At 48.5% G+C, this 20,930-nt stretch overlaps 10 protein-coding genes across 10 annotated transcripts; 5 read left to right on the top strand and 5 right to left on the bottom strand.

The window, feature by feature from the left end:
• Window positions 1–147: 147 nt before the first annotated feature.
• L199_001784 (uncharacterized protein) lies at window positions 148–2,039 on the bottom strand (the record flags this gene model as incomplete). Its single annotated transcript, XM_064887537.1, has 2 exons — window positions 148–1,778; window positions 1,838–2,039. 2 exons carry the CDS (start codon window positions 2,037–2,039, stop codon window positions 148–150), a joined length of 1,833 nt encoding a protein of 610 aa, XP_064743609.1.
• Window positions 2,040–2,654: 615 nt separating this feature from the next.
• L199_001783 (uncharacterized protein) lies at window positions 2,655–3,864 on the bottom strand (the record flags this gene model as incomplete). The annotated part of the gene is made up of 2 exons (XM_064887536.1): window positions 2,655–3,389; window positions 3,436–3,864. 2 exons carry the CDS (start codon window positions 3,862–3,864, stop codon window positions 2,655–2,657), a joined length of 1,164 nt encoding a protein of 387 aa, XP_064743608.1.
• Window positions 3,865–4,329: 465 nt separating this feature from the next.
• L199_001782 (uncharacterized protein) lies at window positions 4,330–5,724 on the top strand (the record flags this gene model as incomplete). The annotated part of the gene is made up of 1 exon (XM_064887535.1): window positions 4,330–5,724. The coding sequence occupies one exon, from the start codon at window positions 4,330–4,332 to the stop codon at window positions 5,722–5,724; it is 1,395 nt and encodes a 464-aa protein (XP_064743607.1).
• Window positions 5,725–6,509: 785 nt separating this feature from the next.
• L199_001781 (uncharacterized protein) lies at window positions 6,510–8,712 on the top strand (the record flags this gene model as incomplete). The annotated part of the gene is made up of 7 exons (XM_064887534.1): window positions 6,510–6,671; window positions 6,732–6,954; window positions 7,006–7,043; window positions 7,098–7,461; window positions 7,512–7,714; window positions 7,766–8,192; window positions 8,243–8,712. 7 exons carry the CDS (start codon window positions 6,510–6,512, stop codon window positions 8,710–8,712), a joined length of 1,887 nt encoding a protein of 628 aa, XP_064743606.1.
• Window positions 8,713–9,436: 724 nt separating this feature from the next.
• On the top strand, window positions 9,437–10,261 carry L199_001780 (uncharacterized protein; the record flags this gene model as incomplete). Its single annotated transcript, XM_064887533.1, has 6 exons — window positions 9,437–9,454; window positions 9,516–9,593; window positions 9,641–9,790; window positions 9,839–9,994; window positions 10,041–10,159; window positions 10,222–10,261. 6 exons carry the CDS (start codon window positions 9,437–9,439, stop codon window positions 10,259–10,261), a joined length of 561 nt encoding a protein of 186 aa, XP_064743605.1.
• A 190-nt stretch (window positions 10,262–10,451) lies between these two features.
• Window positions 10,452–11,957, bottom strand: L199_001779 (uncharacterized protein; the record flags this gene model as incomplete). Its single annotated transcript, XM_064887532.1, has 5 exons — window positions 10,452–10,949; window positions 11,000–11,265; window positions 11,315–11,490; window positions 11,538–11,751; window positions 11,801–11,957. The coding sequence occupies 5 exons, from the start codon at window positions 11,955–11,957 to the stop codon at window positions 10,452–10,454; spliced, it is 1,311 nt and encodes a 436-aa protein (XP_064743604.1).
• Window positions 11,958–12,624: 667 nt separating this feature from the next.
• Window positions 12,625–15,096, top strand: L199_001778 (uncharacterized protein; the record flags this gene model as incomplete). The annotated part of the gene is made up of 11 exons (XM_064887531.1): window positions 12,625–13,114; window positions 13,164–13,284; window positions 13,327–13,515; window positions 13,562–13,627; window positions 13,705–13,880; window positions 13,928–14,027; window positions 14,074–14,283; window positions 14,333–14,487; window positions 14,531–14,757; window positions 14,802–15,019; window positions 15,069–15,096. The coding sequence occupies 11 exons, from the start codon at window positions 12,625–12,627 to the stop codon at window positions 15,094–15,096; spliced, it is 1,980 nt and encodes a 659-aa protein (XP_064743603.1).
• Window positions 15,097–15,197: 101 nt separating this feature from the next.
• On the bottom strand, window positions 15,198–16,064 carry L199_001777 (uncharacterized protein; the record flags this gene model as incomplete). Its single annotated transcript, XM_064887530.1, has 1 exon — window positions 15,198–16,064. One exon carries the CDS (start codon window positions 16,062–16,064, stop codon window positions 15,198–15,200), a length of 867 nt encoding a protein of 288 aa, XP_064743602.1.
• Window positions 16,065–16,663: 599 nt separating this feature from the next.
• On the top strand, window positions 16,664–19,403 carry L199_001776 (uncharacterized protein; the record flags this gene model as incomplete). The annotated part of the gene is made up of 3 exons (XM_064887529.1): window positions 16,664–18,475; window positions 18,526–19,182; window positions 19,236–19,403. 3 exons carry the CDS (start codon window positions 16,664–16,666, stop codon window positions 19,401–19,403), a joined length of 2,637 nt encoding a protein of 878 aa, XP_064743601.1.
• A 249-nt stretch (window positions 19,404–19,652) lies between these two features.
• Window positions 19,653–20,908, bottom strand: L199_001775 (uncharacterized protein; the record flags this gene model as incomplete). Its single annotated transcript, XM_064887528.1, has 7 exons — window positions 19,653–20,071; window positions 20,120–20,270; window positions 20,318–20,364; window positions 20,415–20,425; window positions 20,474–20,533; window positions 20,583–20,677; window positions 20,729–20,908. 7 exons carry the CDS (start codon window positions 20,906–20,908, stop codon window positions 19,653–19,655), a joined length of 963 nt encoding a protein of 320 aa, XP_064743600.1.
• Between the last annotated feature and the right edge of the window lie 22 nt (window positions 20,909–20,930).

Below are 20,930 nucleotides of genomic sequence, written 5' to 3'. Positions count from 1 at the left end.
ATGGAACACGGACCATCAAATATACACCATACTGTTTCTTCACGTCATGTCATGAATTATCTGGCTTTGCAGCGAGATATGTAACGATAAGCAAATACATTATAAGCTCTATACTATCTATACTACTACTGATACATAAGTCAACTTTCATAATCTAAATACATGCAATGGCTCGAGATCACTACTATCAAGTATTCTCGCAAGGTCCATCCAGGTATCCTTCCACGAATCAATCGTCTCGTGATCAACGGGTATATCGAAAGTCAATTTATCAGGTTTATTATTCCTATTATGTACAATCTCCAGCGATCCATCTTTATCCTCTGAAGAGATCGTATCGTCCTTCCTCATATAGTATCCACCTAGACCAGCTGATGAATGTACCCAGAGCATCTTGGTTGCCGAAGTGCGATGTATTGATTTCTGTCTACGAAAACCATCATGTTTTTCCAGCGTATCCCATCGGGTGTAACCGTTGGGAGGGAACGTATCCGATTCATAAGGTAAAGACAGGTCCAAAAGCTCTCCTCCATAATAGGTATGGTCCGCTGCTATCGAACCGATATTATCATCTAGACTATCAAGTCTGTGTATTGTAGCATTACGAGAAGGGTCTTGACGGATAGTGATGAATTCATCCAAATCGATATAAGCTTGGAACTTGTCTTGAAACCCATATCGCATCAGACAGTCGGCTGCATATACAGCTTGATCTGCGTAATCTTTAGCTATGGATGCGTACTGGTTGGAGAGAACCGGAGCATCGAGGTAGGTATCTTGTAAGTTGAGTAGATGGTTGAGCTGGTTGATCCATGAGTGGAATTTGGGGTCACGAGAATACCAATGGGCGCTATCTACACCTTGATACATGTGCCATACTCGCCACTCCACGAGGTTCTTGAGTGGTACCATACCCTCCTCTTCGTCTGAGGGTTGAAGTCGAACGGGCGATACGCAGATACTTAGCTGGTTGGTAGGTGCCGCGGCTGACCAGTCGGAGGTAGTGATGGTATGAACAGGTCCCATAACCTGTTTGATCAAGGTATCGTGGTTATCTGATTGCTCTAAGCAGGCTGATTCTCTCCAAGCTAGATGGGCCGAAGCGGACGCAGTGTCTTCGATCGAGCACCTGCCAAGGTCGAACCACGATCTCAGTTCCACTGACCCGTTACGGATAAGGTTCATCGAGGATGTCCTAGCAGATTCTGAAGCAGAGGTATCCATCTGACCTTGAGTCCACGAAGGCATTTGACATTCTACCAGGAGGTACTCGTCCCTCGCTTGCCTAGTCACCATTGCTTCTACCTCTTCCGTCTGATTACCATCTGCTGTGGTGTATATACAAGCGAATCTGAGGTGAGAAACACTAGGTGGCAGACGAGCTTGGACGTGCAAACCCATCCAATCATCGTACCCATCTTGCTCGACGAACCACAACGAGCTGAGCTGATAGTGCGATTTGTCGAGATCTTTAGTAGGGTGGATAGACGTGGACATGTGATACATAGTCCCTTTGTATGGGTTCGTGTGGAGATAAGGTTTGAAAGGGGATTGAGAGGATGATGGTTTGGTGGTAAGAACAAGCGGAGCTGAGGTTTCTGCTGCCTGGCTGGTTGGACTGTCGTGGACGATGGCTGGATCGGAAAACTCAAGGGGTATTGCAGATACCAGAGGGGAACCTTCAACCGGAGCGACTGGAGTCTGTTGAAGGGCTGCATGAGCTGACTGTGAACTGGAGACGAGCCTCATTTTCCCCTGGAATACATGCTGTTCAAGATCTACAGATCGATTAGCTCTGTACCAATCTTCGATGCCTATGGTAAGAGTCTCCACTCACTCTCCTCCCTTGCAATCCTCTTAGCATCCAGTTTGAGATATCTACGAAGTCTATACGAGTTCAATGTCTTAGCCTCGATTCCTGTGGCCTCAGTCACCCAGACCGGCTGGAAGAAGTCGAATACCACGAAGACTGTCAACAGAGACAAGGTCACTTTGGCCAGTCGTACAATCCACTTGGGACTGGATAGGGTCACTACCATTATCGGTGATGCTCATTGATGGAATTGCGATGAGTACAGAACATCGTGATGTAGCATCTTCATACTTAACACCTCGCATCCTAGCTGTACGTATTGCATCGCTCAAGCACCTGAAATATGGGTACCCTTGCGTTTGCACAGACTAGGATGAAACTAGCATCGTTTAGGTATCCTGACAACTCAGGTTGCACAGATTCCTTGTACACAGCGAGAGTGTGTGGTGTGTGGTATGGTGTATCAACCAAAATCTTTGAAACCCCAAACCCCGATTTTTAGTTTCGGCAGTTCAACCTGCCAAGTTCACGTTTCGGATAGGATTTGGTAAGTGCCTCGTTCACCGAGATGGCTAAGCTCAGGGTGAGATTCCAAAGTTTGTTCTGTGACGTCAAGGAATGAACGCATTCCTGTTATCTCAAACAGTTTAGCATGGGAATGAACACATGGACGAGTGTGATGACCCGAAAGAAGGAAAGGTCAAAGCATACAATCCGTATTCAAGTGTTCTTGCCACACAAAAACTGCGTATCTCATTGAGCTCAACACAAATAATATGAAATTTACATCTATTAGTCTAAGGTATCTACTACGATACCATGTATGTACACAGCTACACAGCTATACCACCCCTGACCCCTTTTCCGGATCGGTCTTGGCGGTTTGGACCTCTTTTTCCCTTTTCTCCTTTTCCTTGATCCACGTATACCTTATCGATCCTAGGAGGATGAAAGAGATACTGATCACTTGCCAAGTCGAGAGCTGTTCGTTGGGGAGTAGAACAACGGCGAGCAGGCTTTGAAGGACCCCTCGTACAGCAGTGGATATGGTATGGGTGACGGGCGTGGTGACTGTGATTTGCAAGACGGCAGCGATGGATACGAGATAGTATGCTACACTGGATATGCCGATTGAGCTGAAAATAGTGGTACTGTTGGATTGGGTGCGAGACAGGAGAGTTGATAATTCTGCAAACCCGCCGGAGAAGAAGGAGAGACTCGCGAAAGTGATAAATCCAACAAGAGATGTTGTATATACCGCTCTAAGGATGGACAGCTTAGGGGCATGGACCTTGACAACGATCGTTTCAGCTGCGGTAGTGAAGGTTGAAGCGATTCCGAGGATGAAGCCAAGGTCTAACAAAGCCGAAGCGACTTGAGTGACGTTTGAGTAGGATTCGAGAGAGCTTGTTCCTCCGTACTTTGCGATAGATCCGACGACGAAGCCCGCGCAGATGACGAGGATGCTCTTGAGTATAGATGAGGAGATTTTACTGCCGAGGAAGATGTACGAGAGGAATACAGTGACAGGGAGTAGTAAACCTCTTGACACTTGGTAGAAGGAAGCTGGCACGAGCTGCACAGGCATTAGCTTAGCTGCAAGTGAAAAGGAGAGTACTCACGTTCAAACACCACACTTTCATGCCTACTGCGACGGTCCTCATGAACAAATATGGCCAGAGTCGCTTAAGCTCCCCAATATCCATCAGAAGCGGTCCGACTGACTCGGGTGAAAATATCCGGACCACAAGAGATAGAAGTACGCATGTCCCCGTCTGGAAAGCTAGCAAGACTTGAGGTAGTGGTACATTATTCAACGCCCATTTATTGAGAAGTGTCACGGACAATGCGATAGTGATATGGAAAGAGACCGTGAGGAAGACGACTAATCTACTCGGTCCATTGTCGGAGTCTTCTGCACCCAGGTCATTCGGTTTTTCAATAGGCGAGCGGGATAAGGAGGAGTATAACCCTCGGGAATCGAGGTAGGCGGTGGTAGGTGCCAGAAGTCGACTATGGATCGCCCTCAAGGGCAAGAATACTCTGAACATTGTTCGGCCATGTATGGTGATTGATTGAGAGCATCTTCATGCATCAACTTTCTACATGTAATGTCATGGCTTAATATTGTCATGTTGAAGGCCATATGCAGCTTCGGCCTCGGAAAATACCTAAATACGCTACGGAAACATGGTGAAACAGGGGTCTCGTAAAGATAAACGCTAGTAGAAGCTTAATTAGATATCGTGCCCTGATAGTATTGACCTACGTGAGAAAGAGTCCAGCCCACTTGACATTCCTTGACGATTATGGAAAGTGTCAAGATGCTTATCACTGCTGGTAGGTTGACAAAGCTCTATTGCATAGTGAACGACTCAGTGTCGCAGCTCTTACGGTGTCACGGGGAACTCAAGCTTGTCTGAGCTGGGTGAGTCCATCGTTGTGAAGATGAATGGAAAAATCAACTCACTGATTAGTTCCTTCCCGACGCCAAGCTTATCACCAAGCCAACCGTCATGCTGTTCTCCCCATCCTCTCGCAATCGACTGATCCTACTGTCAACGATCATAGCAGCTAGTATTCTCTTGCTCTACTCGCAGGCCGAGCAAGCTTCCTACGTCTATGGATCATTGTCTCACTACGTCACATCCCTCTCCACTCCGTGTCTCGACTCGATACAGCACCAACGGCAGATACTTCTCTCCTCCTATGCAGACTCTCTATCAGGAGTCACTCACGTAGCTCTCCTAGACGCACCATGGCACCATAACTCGGGTGATTCGGCGATATGGCTCGGCGAAGTCGCATTGTTAGAAGCATTGGGGATAGAAATCCGCTATGTGTGTCAACATGATGACTATAGTGTACCGGAATTAGAGGCAGCTTTGGAAGACATACCTCACAGTCAAACGGCTATACTGCTACATGGAGGTGGGAACTTTGGAGATATATGGGGAGGACATCAGAAACTACGAAATCAGATATTGACTGATCTACCTAATCGAAAAATACGGCATTTCCCACAGACGTTCGAATTCAATCTCGACAAACCCTCTGATCTACTCAAAGAGTCGCTAAAAGCGTACCAGAATCACCCAGATGTTGAGATCGTAGCGAGGGATAGTGAATCGCTTAGATTGTTTAGAGAGACTTTCGCAGGAGTACAAGTCAGACTCACCCCGGACATTGCTCTATTCATCGGCTTTAACCAAGACTCTGCTTTCACCCCTCCCATCATGCGTGCTCCTGGATCCGACATGGCAATCCTGGACCTGCAAGGAAGCTTCTACACCTCCTTCGAGCAGTCTTCAGCTCTACAACAAGTGTCCAGTCCGTTCGGCTGGCCAATAATGTCTCTCCAATCTACAGCCCAGTACGACGTCGTGGTAGTAGCCAGAGGGGATAAGGAAGGCGGACAGAATCGTCAAGATGCGGATGTATGGAGTGGGCTGAGTGATTATAGTGTTGCCATCAGAGATTGGGGAGATAAATGGGGTAATATCAAGCGACCTGTCAAGGCGAATTTCGGTGAGATTGATAATGGTGCTGGACACAAAACTACTTTTATGGACTATTGGAATCAGGCTGCATTGTTGAGGGTACAATGGGCCATGTCGATGATCTCCAACGGAAGGATCATCATTTCAGATAGACTCCATACGGACATTATGGCGATTTTACTTGGAATAGGTCATGTGGTGATAGAAACGGGTAGTTTGAGGAAGGTAGAGAGGGTTAGCGATACCTGGTTGACCTCGTGTATCATTCCGGAAGATACACCAGGTCAGCCAAGATTGACCGATGCCAATACGATTTTCGTGCATAGCGAGAATGAAGCCATCAGAGCTGCTCAAAGGTTGTTGGGGTGGATAGAAGGAGGGGCAGACTGGTCGCGTGTACATGATGATTAGGTTGTGTTATGCATTGTGATCGGTGTACTAACACAGTGTATCCTGAGTGAGGATGATGTATCATATTTATGATTTGCGTGTGACGGCAAATGTAGGAGAATTGATATCGAGAGGACGAGATATGCGATGCCTGAGGTGACGACGAAGGTACTCTATGGCTACGAACGTATGCCAGAAAGCTGGAATGGTGTGTTATCGATATCATTAGAGGTCGTCAAATAGCTTACCTTTATCTATGTCCGCTATCATCGTATCTGATCTTGATATGTTTGAGACAGGGCTGATATCTTACGACGCTCATTCAAACGGTTGTATGTGACTGGGATTGCCGGATGAGCGTAAAGGGTCGTTTACTGTTGGACAGCCTTAGCTCAGACGCGTTGTTTTGTGGTCATCCGATAAAATCGCTTGCAAGCGAACCTTACGTGCATGAGTAGATTACGGGTTTCACCATCGACCAACCAGAAGTCTTCCCTGAGGTTGTCACACGGCTTCCAGGATAAATACGATTCCAGTTGAGGAAGGAGGATTTTCAATGGATTGTAGATCAGGCTGGTGTATACCCCTTGACCCATGCGGTTGGTTTTCCCTTATCAGTAGAAATTAAACCAAAATAGAAAAAAATACGAAAACAAAAATTTCGAAATTTTGTCGCTCCACCTCAAAGTAACTTATAGATAAGGACTCCGATGTTTGGAAAGACCATACATATATAGGCTAGCATAGTTTACCTCTCCAGCGCCCCCGCACAATCTGTCTTTCCCACACTGGACAACTCCATTACAATGGTTAGTTTCTCACCTCATACGATCAACGAGGCGGTCGCAAAGACCTTCATCGGAAGATGGTTCAGGTTGGAAGGCAGTGGGCATCCTTTGGCTAGACCAGGGTCAAAGTTTTTGACGGAGCTCAGAGCGGGTACCGTCACTGCAGCTGCGATGTTATATGTGAGTGGGCTGTTATGTATGCGTACGAATATAAGTCTAATGGTATATGCATCGTCACAGATCATCAGTGTCAACGCTTCCATTCTCTCTGATTCTGGTGGTCCCTGTGTTTGTGAGGGCACTGCCGATGATCCTATCTGTGCTGCCAATACAGAATACGCTCTGTGTAAGAATGAGCTTTCAAGGGATTATGTCACCGCTACTTCTGCCATCTCCCTCATCTCAACTTTCCTCATGGGTCTTTTCGCGAACATGCCGTTAGGTTTGGCTCCGGGTTTGGGAGGTGAGCGAGATTTGCAATGTACATGTTGACATCCGCTGACAACTCGATTAGTCAACGCGTACTTTGCATACAGTCAAGTCGGATTCAACGTGAGTATACTTACTCTCTGCTTAGACACCGTCTAACCTTCTGGGCGTCATCAGGGCACTGGTCCCATCTCCTACTCTGAAGCACTCGCCGCGGTCTTCCTCGAAGGTATCATCTTTTTCGCTCTGACCATCCTCGGTCTTCGACAATGGGTCGTCCGTCTCATCCCTAGATCTATCACCACTGCCATCGGATGTGGTATCGGTCTTTTCCTTACCATCATCGGTCTTAGTTCCAGTGGTCTCAACGTTATCACAGGAGGTATATCTACCCCCCTGCAATTAGGAGGATGTAAATCGGAATTCGCAGATGCAACAACGGGTTTCTGTGATAGTCACGTATTACAAGATCCAAGAATGTGGCTGGGTATCTTCGTTGGAGGTGTTCTTACTGCCTTCTTGATCTTATACCGGGTTAAAGGCAAGTCAGTTCCATTCAACGTCACGCGTATCAAGCTAACTTAATCTCAGGTGCCCTTCTCTGGCCCATCCTCCTTGTCTCTATCATTTCATGGCCCCGTCCTACCTCCGTTACCGCTTTCCCTCACACCGAGGTTGGCGACTCGAACTTTGACTTCTTCAAGAACGTCGTCGCGGCGAGAGGATTCAAGCTATTAGGCCCGTCCAATGTGGACTGGAAGGCTTATAGTAATGGAAAAGTATGGGTTGCTTTGGTGAGTTACACTTCTCTTTCGAACAAGTTCCGCATCTGATATCTTCTATAGATCTCCTTCCTCTACGTCGATCTTCTCGACACAACCGGTACCATGGTTGCTATGTCCAAGCAAGCTGGTCTATACGATGCTCGAGATGGTGACTTTGAAGGCAGTTCGATTGCTTTCCTCGTCGATTCTATTTGTATCGCCTTTTCCGGTTTGTTCTTCGGTACCTCCCCTTGCACACCATTTGTCGAATCTGCCAGTGGTATCAGTGAAGGAGGAAAGACCGGTCTTACAGCTATCACCACTGCATTCTGGTTCTTCATCTCAATCTTCTTCGCTCCTATCCTCAGTAACATCCCTGCCTGGGCGACTGGATCTGTATTGATCGTTGTTGGAGCTATGATGATGGAGAACGCAGCTAAGATCAACTGGGATTATATGGGAGATGCCATCCCTGCGTTCGTGGTCATCGCCGTGATTCCTTTCACCTGTAAGTGTACTGCGTTCTCCAATAACAGACTTCTGCTGACAATACCAAAGACAACGTTGCATACGGTATCATTGCCGGATTGATCCTTTTCATCCTCCTGCACAACCTGCCCAAGCTTGCGGGTATGGTCTCACCTCGATTACTCCCTCCTGGATGGCACGATCTCAAAGAACCTTACAACTCGACTGCTTTCCTCAAACAACCCAATGGTAAAGGTCGAGTCAGCTTTTTGGCATTATTGCCACCCTGGTTGAGGAAACTTGTTAGCGGAGAGAGACGATTCTGGGCTTATACCGACGAAGAGATCCAGAGGATTTTGGAGGGTAGAGCTATGTCAAAGGAATCGGACAATGCAGCTGCTAAGATGAGACAGGAGGAGAGGGATGAGATGAGAAAGCGAATGGGCGAGGAAGTGATCCACCCAGCGGAAGACCACAAGTCGGACGATCACACCGATGATGTCAATGCGCTGGAACAAGGCATGATGGCTAGTTCCACATATGAAATGGAGAGGAAGTAGGAATAGTCTTTCCTCTCAGATTCGTAGCTCTAGCTATCCTCTTAGATATTCAGTTACTCGATTACTCAAGTTTTATAATGGCATGCAACATTTGAAGTTTCATGGTCTCGATGCAATGATAAGGGTCATCCGGAATCTTCGGAGTATGCATCAACAGCTTTATCAGATGCAACTATCAGCACCGATCTGATCGGAATATGGATGTGAAACATAGAGAGAATCTATATGGAAATAATTGCAGATGGACTAGCGTGAGTGTAGGTAGACCTAGACCCAGTACTGGTAATGAGAGCGAAAGTGAAGACCGTTTGATTCATGTCAACTGGTGAAGCGATCCACGCGCCTTTCCCCTATACGCAGCGTGCGATGATCGTCATTCCGAATGAACGATCCTTTGTTCAATCATCTATCTAACTGCATATACTGACGATCTCATCTACACGTCGATCGTGTAACACTACTCTTTATGTATTTTCTAATCGTGAAAATCGCACGCGACTCTGCACGCGATCTGTACGTAAATATCGTTTCCATCGATGAATGGATGTACGACATTTATCAGTGCACTTCAACGTCACGATCGAAAGTGACGTCAAGATGTACCAGAATTCATCATCCATAGCGGGAATGGACTATAGTATATAATATGTAATTCAGATATAACTGGTTTTTGCTCCTCCTCTTCTACTAGGAATAACTGAATCACCGCAGAAATATCAACACCATGTCCACTCAAAACTTAGTGAGTACAAATACGAGCTATCCAGCGATCCGAACCTATTGCTGACCGACCCAACACTTAGAACACTGGCCCAGCCAAGCACTCTGGACACAAGGAAGCCACTGAAGATCACACTGTAGCTGCCAAGCTTGAGTCTCAAGTGAGTAGTAGTATACAATGCGCATAAACGTGCTGACGTAGCTTCAGGCTGAAGGAGGAGACTACGAAGCGCTCTTGAAAAGTCGAATCCTCGACAACAGTCAAGTCTCTCGTGCTGCTTTGTACGACGAATCAGACTTCCTCTGTGTCGCTTCGTCACCCAAGCAATTTAACGTAGAACCAGATGATGTCAGAAAGGTGAGTGGGGTCTATTATCATCTCTTGCTTACGCTGACCCTCCGATAGATTCTCGATGGTCTCTTGACTTTTGCTAGACAAGGCGATCCCACAGCTGCATCTGGGGATGGTCAAGCCCCACAGAACTTGAAGCTTGGTAGTGAGGGAAGCGCCTCCGTCAAGACTGGTAATGCAGATTACATAGTTGCGGAACTGTCCGGCAAGGTGAGTAATCTTGGCATATGCATAGACTTTACTGACCCACTCATAGCTCATCATCGCTAGTCGAACGGCCAAGCTCGTGCTGATTGTGGAAGGTGCTGATGGAGCCAACCAAGCGCCCCTAGAGAACACCGTGCAGTCATTCACCGAGGGTTTACAAAAGTTGACGTGAGTGACGTTTGCTCGATGTAGCGATGCCGAGAGCTGACTGCGATGTTCTAGTCTGTAAGAGATCGGGTCGTCAACTTGAACACGAAGTTGAGTGATTAGTAAAGAAGAAAGAAGTCAATATGCATCAATCATCACTATATATGTATCAAAAGGCCTGTCATTCAAGCCATACTGACTTCATAGGAGTATCAAACAATATGAGGTTTGACTATATGTGTATTGCCCTGTTCAACGCCCTGTTTAACCTTCGAATACATATCATACTTTCCAATTCACCCTTCATCCCCACCTACACCTTCCAATGACCCTTGCTCCTCGCGGTAAAGTACGTAGCCACTGCGAACAAAGCCGTACCTGCCGCCCCCATTGATCCGCTCCATGCGATCGATGCTCCATACCCTCTCGAGTCGAGAATGGCTGCTCCTAGTGGACTGCCAGTCAACGCGGCTACACCCAAAGCCATCATAGATATACCGATCCTCGTTCCCACTTCTTGCTGACTCTTTGCCATGGAGAATACCGCTGGGGCTAGTAGGGAAACAAAAGCTCCCGAGAAAGCCCCATAGAGGATCGCAACGACTACTAGACCTGCTGTGCTCCTGGCCGCACCGAAGAAGGCGAAGCATATACCGGATGTGAGGAAGGACATGACTGTCATCAGGTTGAGGGCTCCGAGCTTGTCCGCGATGAGGTTTGGTAATGTTCGACCGACAACTGACGCTCCGTTGAGTATAGCGACCATATAGAAGGTAAGGCTCTCGGATGTATGGTTGAGCTCGGCGAAGTACTGGAGTGGCATCAGCATAGGCTGGTTGATGAAGTAGTGTGTCAGCTCACCTGTAGAAAGATTATAGGGAAGAAGACTCCCCAAGCGACGAAAAACACCCCAATGCACAGAGCTACATAGCCAGGCTCTTTAAAGAACGATTTGGGATCGGGCTTGGGTCCATCGACAACTTTATGCCCCCTCACACCACGAAAGGGTCTGATGAGGGCGATACCAACAACGACACAGCCTGCAAGGAGTATACCCGTGTATTGAACCCCACGGGCAAAGTCGTGCTTTTCGATGAGCTTGTTCAGCATGATGGGCAGTACGACACCTAATGAGCGATCAGCGGACAATCGGGAAGTTGCTAATCAACCACTCACCACCTGCGGAAGATCCTGTGACTACGATACCTGATGCTAATCCACGCTTCGCCTTGAAGTATTGGCTGACAACTCCAAGTGCGGGGACGAAGATCATACCCATGCCGATACCGGCGAGTACACCTTGGGCGAGGAACGTTTGCCAGAACCGTTTGCACAGTGAAACCATATAAAAGCTATCCTAGAGTCAGCTAGGTAGTGATGCGGAGGATGATAAACCAACCTGAAGATATGGATTGCTGCTCCTGATCCCACGAGAGGGTAAAAATAACCCTTATCGAAAAGAGGGCCGGATACACCGCCCATCATGAAGAGTAAGAACATCTGTAAGGAACCGACCCAAGCGAGATCTGAACTATCTCGACCGATGTATTTGGTAGTAACATAGTAAGATTGAAAGACACCAAAGGTATTTGCTGTACCAAAAGTTCCGAATACTGCAGGTGACAGTCAGCCAGTGCGCTCATACGACGGATTATGACCTACCCAGGAACCACGCGCCGAGAACAGTCAGCCATGAGTCTCTGCCACCTTCTGGGAAGACTGGCTGGGTTGGGGTTTGTTCTTTGTGTTTCTCGAGATCACATTCTAAATCAGCAGAAGGGGAAGTTTTTTCTTGATGTTTTGGAGATCTGTCGTTCATGATGTAAGAATATCACAGGATCGGGATGGATTGTCAGAGTATTCCTGCGGGACTGCATGTCAAATCAACGCCTGCTTATATAGCTTTCTCTCACAACATTATCAACCCAAATCCCTCGGGTGTAAGCAGTGAAACTCTTAACTCCACCGAGATGATCAATGCTGCCAAGTTAGATTAGTATTCATGCAGAATTTACTACACCATACTCGAGGAAAAGTGTGTTCGGCCAACGCATTCGGACTTTACGGAGATAACATCGGTTACCGAAATGAACCGAGCTCAATCGCTCAACGTACGAACAGACAACAACAGATCATATCTCACAATCAACGACAATACGAGTAACATGCATACCTTGCACTCATTGTCAGCTCAGCACAATACCAGACTCTAAGGATCAACAGTATGACCTCAGAAGAAGGAGATACATCCCTTAGACCAATCAAGCGGAAAAGAGTCACGGTGAGCTTGAATCATGAGTCGGATTCAGCTGTATGTTGATGTATCCCACTCGTTTAGGTATCATGTCTCTCATGGTGAGCATGTTATCATTTACAGTGATGTTATCTAACTCCATCACTTCAGTAACAAGCGCAAAGTGCGATGCGATCGTACATTGCCCTGCACTAATTGTCGCACTCGTGGTGAGGGTGATTCATGTCAATATATGGACGGCCATACGCCAGCCCCACAAACTTCTCAGGATACAGCCCCTGCTACTTCGTCCGAAATCGATGCGTTGAAGAGCAGGATGGAACAGCTGGAGAATCACATTGTGCGCCTGGTAGATCTAGTCGATACCAACGGTCTTTCGATGAAAAGCTCTCCTACTTCCCACACAACCTATCCCACTCCATTTTCCAATGGATCTCCAACGGCTTCGCAGTCCAAGTCAACTGCTCTCGATCGGACCTTCCTTGCACTCGACGATCTGTCAAGGGGCTACACAGAATCGCCAAGCGGTACACTCAGGAATGAATCAGCAGCAAGGTCGGACATCTCACAAATAGCCTGGCCCAGCGTTTTCCTCAGCAACAGCTTCCCCCAAACATCGGCTCGGTCCACCCAGACTCTCTTTGACATCGCCTCAGCTATTCCAAAGCAGGAAACTGTAAACATTTTAGTGGATTATCATTTGAAAAACGATGGGGCGTTCTGTGAGTGGAATGAGGGATTCATGCGGTATTGGACTGACTCAATGTTTAGGGCACTTTGTCCAAGATAATGTATTTCGAGTCGAGCTCTCACAATTCAGTCAAGTTCGCTTTACTCCCAGTCTCGTACTTGTAGACCCAGCATGGCTTGCCCTGCTCGTTGCGATGTTGAGGTAAGACTTGCGATATGCCTAATGTCACTGACACGGTTATAGGGTATCCTTGCAAAGTCTTCTTCACGAGAATGACCTGGTGACGGCCGCACTCATCGGCGACAGAGGTACAATCCAGCAGATGGATGGGATGTTAGTAGATGCGTTCGATACTGCAACGCACGCGTCTAGAATATTTCACAAACCTCAAGTTAGGATACTACAAGCATTGCTCATCTTGGAGAGCCCTCAGTGAGTCGATTCATCTACGTATCTGCTGCAGCTGAACTCGTCACAGGCAACAAGGTCGTTTTTTGAATTCAAGGATGGATCACGGGATAATATGGCATGATCTTGCTGTCAGGTGCGTTGAGCTAAGCCCGAGCACAAGCTGATAGCCAGTCTTTGTAAACACCTCTGCCTAAATTCGCTCGACGAAAGTATTCCCGATCAGCAGCTTCCCTCCGATCCTGCCTTTCCCCCTCACTCACCTCTCTACACCCGTGAATGGTCATCTCGACTGGCACACAACTTGCTATTTGTAGATATGATCGCGGAGGCAATAGAAACGGATAGGAGAGATGGCGCTTCCAGCCATTCCATTCGCTTAGCAGCAGGTGAGTGCGAAACCGACCTTCTGCGCCGAGCTGACCTATCAGTGCAGGCGAAGTCATTACCCCTCGACCTAGAAATTTTCGCGATGAGGATCTGTGGAGTCCAGGCGTTGTAACGCAACGTACCGAACCACACCCATCTTTTGTCCTGTACGTATCTTCCCTTTACCGATGGACACGGCTGATCCCCTGGCAGCACCGAAGTATCTTGGCAGATCCACGCTTTTCAAGTGGCTCATTATTGGAAGATCATCTCTGAGTTGATCCGCGATCCATCGGCAATGACGCCGGAGCTGGTCAAATCCATTGACAGTCAAATACGGCAGGGGGATTATGAGCTACTTAGTCTTAGAGCCAGTCATCAGCTCTCTCCAATTCAAGACCTCCTATTGGAGTCCTTTCATGGGTGAGTCAGGCGAGTGAGGCTTGCGTTATATTTGCTGAACGTTGCACAGATCATATCAACAACGGGTACTTCGTCTACACCGACACTATTTTATGCGCAGTTACTCTGACCAAACCTACGATTTCTCGCAAACCGCTGCACTCACGGCCGCTCGTGCCATCATCAAAGGTCATAAGGATGTCTTTGAGAAGAAGAATATGTATTGTAAGTCCTCGCGACCTATTTATGCGCTGACCAAATTCCTTAGCCTTACGATTCGCTAATTTGGTGTTCTTCTCCCACCACATGTCCGCGGCTGTACTGCTTTTCATACACGGTTGTCTCAATGCATCCGCTCGACAAGGTATGGAAAGTGAACTCAAGCGGTCTTTAGATTTGTTCAAGCAAGCACAGCCACCTAACGGCACCGACGACCAATCGTTTTGGCATTTGAGTGTGGGACGGGGTAGACTATTTATCGAAGCGATGCTGAATGTGAGTGAAACGGTATCTGAATATCCTGCTCATAAGAATGTTAGACATTATCGAGCAATCCTCCAACTGACTTAGGTAGTATCGAAAACTATATGATGGAACTGAATCGACGAGAAGTCGAGCGACCAGCCGTCAATCCCGCCTCACCATCTCCTGAAGACCTGCAGCAAGTATCTCTTCCAGCTTTGTTTGGCTTACTTGGTGGTACAACTCAGGGCGATATACAGGATAATGATATGTTGCAAAACCCGGCGCAGCTTGAGTGAGTAATCGTCTTCATCATTGGCGTCTTTAGCTTACTTTTTTCACAGCTGGGATAGCATGTTCATGGGGTTCTAAGGGAATCATAGGTCTGATTGGTAAGATGAAGAATAGTAGGATTCGTTATGCATGGCAGTGGGATGGTCTGGAATGTGATGTTATGTTAGATCTTCGAATAATCAAATATGCAAACAAGTACACTCACATGTTGAGGCACTCTCCAAAGCATTATTCAGCCTTCTCCATGCCTGTTCCACCTCCTCCGGTATATCTACATGTGCTATATATCCTGCACCATTTGGTCCATAACCTACCGCATCATCTCTAATTCTAGGTATCTCACCGAGGATCAAACTAACGAATCTGGCTGGTTCCCATAATTCATGCTTGTTCATCTTCTTCCCCTGCAATTCCCAATCCACAAAGCCATCATCAGAGAGTATCAATCTGGGGAAGAACGACCAGGGTAGTAGTTCTACTTCATCCCCATTGAACACCTTCTCGAACGTCGCGTAAGTTCTCCGATTCATAGTCGGATCCTGTATGATAAAGAGCCTCTTCGGCTTCACCCCGTGGTAGTCTAGCTCCCTCTTCGCTTCGATGACATTAGCTCCGCAATTCGTACTCCTATCATCGATGAGTAATGTCAAGGTACCATTGTTGAGTTTGTCCGCCAGGTCGGGCCAGAACTCCACCATTAGTGTCTTGAACACCTGAGCTTCCGGTAGCTGTTGAACGCGACTGGCGATAGGAGAGTATCTGGGATGACGCGATACAGCTTCGTACAAAAGTGAGGTCGAATGGCCTATGCCCCCAGCTAGTACGAGGGTGATTGGGTATGCACTCTCTGAAACATGATCGAAGACTGCTTCTGCTGTGGGTAAGATCGCACTTCCGATGAGAACGTAGACGGTGTGGATAGGATCAGAGCAATCGAAAGCGTGAGAAGGGGAAGCGAGGAACGATGAGACTGTATTGATATCTTCTACGCCGTAGCTGGTCAGTAGTGATTGCACTTTTGTCGGCCGTGCGACGAAAGCGGACATCTTGCAGGTGAGTTGCTGTGTAGTGACTCGTACCAGAGTCAAGAGACGATACAACGTCGGTGACTTTACCCTCGACAACGTGTCCGCCCTGGCATACCTTACAACTTGGGCTTTTTAAATCCGTCTGTCAAGGATTATCCGTCTTCATCCGAGAAAAGGGACGGAGGCGTTTCGGGTATATTGCTTACAGGTGAGACACAACGGACGGGGTGACGCCTCATCAGGACACCACAAGGTTACACACCCGAATGTAGCGATCTTCAGTTACCCATCTCAGGGTCAGGGCGCCTTTCCGACATTTTAAGAATGGCTCATGGCCGCATAACGTCGGAGGCAGCTGCTAACATGCGATTTTCACCTCATGATCCGGGTGAGAATGAGTCAGCATACGTATCTGTCATCGTTTGGCAGTCTTGGCGATGAGATGTATATATATACGGAGGGGTCAGAGGATGAAGTAGGTTTTCCTTCTTCACCATCGAAACTTCTATACATATCGAATTCCTGGTAAACCTTCCATCCCGAAACCTTTTACCCCGCTCGACCTGTATTCTTAACCTCGACAACCCGCTACTTCTATCCCTATCTCTCTTCTCACCATGCTCTATACATCTACACTTTTACCAGTGCTCGCTTACCTCTCCCTTGCCGAGGCCAGTCCCATTGACAGAAGAGCCGCTGTGCAATCTACCACAACCAGGGCTTCAAATGACCTTCAAACTTACAATTTGGGTCTGGGTGCCATATACGCTCCTGCGGTGACCAAAAGTGGCAACTACTGGTACTCTTCTGGTCAACAATACAACTTCCTTACCGAAGCTCTCTCTGGATCTTGCTACAAGCAAATGGACCAATGTCAACTCAAGGCAAATCAACAAGGAAACAGTCCTTTCGCTGTCAGCGATTGTAACGGATGGCAAATTCAGGCTTGTTTGAACAGCGGGAGTGGATCCACTAGCTCTACGTCCACTGCGGCTTCGAGCTCTTCCAAAGCTTCGAGCTCGAGTTCTTCTTACTCTGCGAAATCTTCGAGCGCTGCCGCTTCGTCCTCCTCCGCCAAGGTCCCTACGACTGCCTCTTCCAGTTCCGTAGCTTCTTCCTCCACTAGCACTGTGAAGTCTTCTTCTTCGACCTCGTCTTCCGCAGCTGCTTCATCCACCAGCGTAGCTGTTGCCAAGACCTCGACCAGTGTTTCTGTGACCACCTCGTCTGCAGTACCCACTACTGCTCCCTCTGCCACCGCAGGCAACTACCAAACCTACACTGGAGCTGCTGGTGGTATTACTGCACCCGCGGTTACGAAATCTGGAAACAAGTTCGTCCAAAGTGGCACCACCTATGATGACATCGCCTACGCTCTACAACAGTCTTGTTACGCCCAAGCTAGCGCATGCTCTTCCAGCTCCGCTTCATTCGACAAGAACGTGTGTTGGGGAACTCAAGTCAACGAGTGTTTGAGCACCGCTTCATCCGCGGCCAGCTCTTACTCTGCTTCTGCAGCCGCGTACTCCTCCTCAGTTGCCTCTGCCAACTTTGCCGCTGCTACCATGGCCAGAACCGTCTCAGGCGATCTTCAAACCTTCACAGGTGCACTTGGTGGAATCCCAGCCCCTGCGGTGACTGGTACCGAGCACAACTGGAAGGTCGACGGTCGAAGCGATGTCTTCTGGAACTTGATCGATGCTTTGTCAGCTTCTTGTTACATACAACAGGACAAAGCTGGTGCCGCTGGAGCAGCTTCGAACTGGGCTTACGAGATGTCCACCAACAACATTTACAATGTTCAAACCCCCAACTGTTTGAGCAATGCTCAGAACGTCGCTGCGAACTGGTCACCTACTAGCACTTCGGTTGCTGCCACTTCGACCATTGCATCGTCTACCTCGACTTCCAAGGCGTCTTCAGCTGCCCCTTCATCGTCATCAGCTATGGTCTCTTCTTCCGCTTCCAGCTCTGCCCCCTCGTCGTCGGTAGTTTCAAGCTCTTCTTCCGCTTCGAAAGCTGTCTCTTCTTCAGCCGCCGCTTTCTCTGTTGCCATTTCCAGCGCATCTCCCGCCTCCAGCCCCTCTTCAGTCGTAGCTTCCTCGGCCGCCCCTTCTAGCTCTGGTGCTGCTTCCTCAGCCGTATCTAGCTCGGCCTCCGCTGTCGTTGTACCCACAGTCACCGTCCCGAGCATCACAGAGACCGTGATCCCGTCGACTTCCTCTTCTGCGTCGGTATCAGGCTCAGCCACCCCTATCATTACTCCAGTCGCTGCTCCTGTGGGCTGGTCAGCCGCTTCTACCTCTTGTATCGCTGAAGGATCCAGAGGTCGAGCTTTGACAGGTCCAACTCTCGCCTCTAGCGATATGACTTGGCAAAAGTGCGCCGATTTCTGTGACGGTCAAGGCTACTCCATTTTCGGTATTGAGGTGAGTAATCTGTACATCGCACCTTCGAAACCTCACTGATATCCTCATAGTACTCTCAAGAATGTTACTGTGGAGCAACTCTCTCCAATGGAGCTTCACTTGCTCTCCCTTCGACCAACTGTAACATGAAATGTGGTGGAAACAATGCTATCTGCGGGGGACCTTCCGCTCTGTCCCTCTTCGTCAAAGACTCTGCCCTCTTGGCTGGTTTATCCTCGGACCTCCAGTCTGTCAAGGTGACTCTACCGGAAGGTTGGGTTGCCGCTTCCTCTGTCTGTGTCCAAGAAGGCACTACCGGACGAGCTCTTGCCGGTGCCTCGTATTACGACGATAACATGACTATCGGTAAATGTTTGGCTTACTGTCAGACCCAAGGAATGCAATGGGCTGGTATCGAGTATTCCAGGGAATGCTACTGTGGTAACGATCTTGTCAACGGAGCTTCCCTAGACCGAATCGGTACTTGTGATATGACCTGTCCTGGTCAACTCGGCACCACCTGTGGTGGACCAAGCTTACTCTCATTGTACCAAGACTCTTCTCTTTTGTACTCGCTCACTACGATCGGGGACTGGGAGAAACAAGGTTGTATCCAAGAAGTCTCTGGCAGGGCTCTGAATCAGGCGTCTCTCGTGACCGACGACATGACCTTGGAGAAATGTACTTCCTTCTGCTCATCTTCGGGTTTCACCTTTGCGGGTCTCGAGGTGAGTCTATTCACTCCCTGAATAGTCGATGCAAGCTAATGGCTGTCTTATAGTACGGCTCTGAATGTTACTGTGGTGACTCACTCGCCAATGGGGCTACCCTCGATGCCTTCTCGACCCAATGTAACATGGCATGTAGCGGAAACAAAGGAGAAATTTGTGGTGGGCCAAACGGTATTACCCTTTACTCCACTGTGAAGAACGCGTTAGTTGGTGCGTGATCGTGGAGCGTATGTATAGACTCTTTAAGTAGTTTCTCATGCATGACCTGCGATTGCAAAGCGGGTACGATGTTTGGTTCGAACTGCGGAAGTAGCGTTCAAACTGATTGTCCGATGATTGGTCGACAGACCTGTAGCCATAAGGATCTAAATGAAGCATTAATTGCATATTATACTTTTGGTTTGACAATAATTCTGGTATCGATTACTTCCTCCTCTCAGATTCCCCGCGGCATCATACTTCCCCCATCACAAAACGAGGATAGCTCCAACGGCTACACCTAAGATGGCAGTGACAGGAGCTATAGCGAATCGAGGGAACGCAGCGGAAGAACCACCTGAAACTGCCGAAGCAGCAGCGGACGTGGCAGCTCCAGCAGCAGAGGTAGCATCACCGGCTACGGACCCAGCAGCAGAGGTAGCAGCGGCGGCAGCAGAGCCAGCACCGGATGTGGCTTGTGCAGCAACCGAACCTGCGCCCGAGGTCGCTTGACCAGCAACTGAACTAGCACCGGAAGCACCAGCTGATGCAGCAGAGCCAGCACCAGAAGTAGCAGAGGCAGCGGCTGAAGCGGCACCTGAGATGGCACCAGATGTAGCTGAGGCGACACTGGAGGCACCACTGGCCAAGGAGCCACTAGCTCCCGAAGCAGCAGCGCTTGCTCCGCCTGATCAATTATTAGCTCAGTCCATCCGATGTCAAAGCATCCACTCACTGGCAGCGGAAGAGGCGGCACCCCCGGCAACCCCTGTAGCGGTTGAGGTAGAGTTTGTAGCAGCACCAGAAGCGGCGGAAGAAGTGGAAGATGGCTCGTCAAAGAGGAAATTGGCTGTCCACGCTTGAGTAGCGATGTTGGGAGCGCAATTCTGAGAAGGGATTAGCGGAGACTCATGTTAAGGGCGGTAAAGCTCACCTGGGTTTGAGGAGCAGTACCCGACAAGTCAAGGCATTGAGTGCCACCTGAGAGGTTATGTCAGCAGGGATAGATCTACTCGGTGAGAATAGCGCACCTGTGATAGCACTATTGAAAAGTCAGCTTGGATTCCACTTTGACAAAAGGCTAACTCACATTCGATTATCACCAGTCAGATACCAAGTCTGAGAGCCAGATTGCGCGCAGGTAGCGACCCTGTGAAGGGAGTGAGCTGGGCCCAAGCTGTTCTACTTGTGATACTCACACGACTGCTCTGCCTGGGGCAGGGTTAGAGCCAGCATCCAAGCAGAAGTTGCTACCGAAGAGCTGTACTCCGGCGTTGTTTCCACTGCTGATCACCTAGAGCAGCAGTATAAGCTTCATTCTCCTTCCAAAGTCCGTCTTACCCACCCATTGCTGGCCTGTAGCGGTGGTCTGGGAGTTTGCACCGTTACAGTCCCCAAGTGAGACAGCAGCGCCATCAGAGGGTGATCCGGAGACTTGAAGACATTGCCCCCCGGATGTGATCGATTGCACAGCGGCGAGAGAGGTTTGAGCGAGAGCAGCAGCGATGAGTGCCTTGGTGAACATGTTGATCATCGATGATGAGTTG

Source organism: Kwoniella botswanensis, chromosome 1 (genome assembly GCF_036426115.1).
Source record: "Kwoniella botswanensis chromosome 1, complete sequence".
In the NCBI taxonomy this organism is placed as follows: domain Eukaryota; kingdom Fungi; phylum Basidiomycota; class Tremellomycetes; order Tremellales; family Cryptococcaceae; genus Kwoniella; species Kwoniella botswanensis.
The sequence above is the reverse complement of the archived record's forward strand: the minus strand, read 5'-3'. Positions and strand labels throughout refer to the sequence as shown.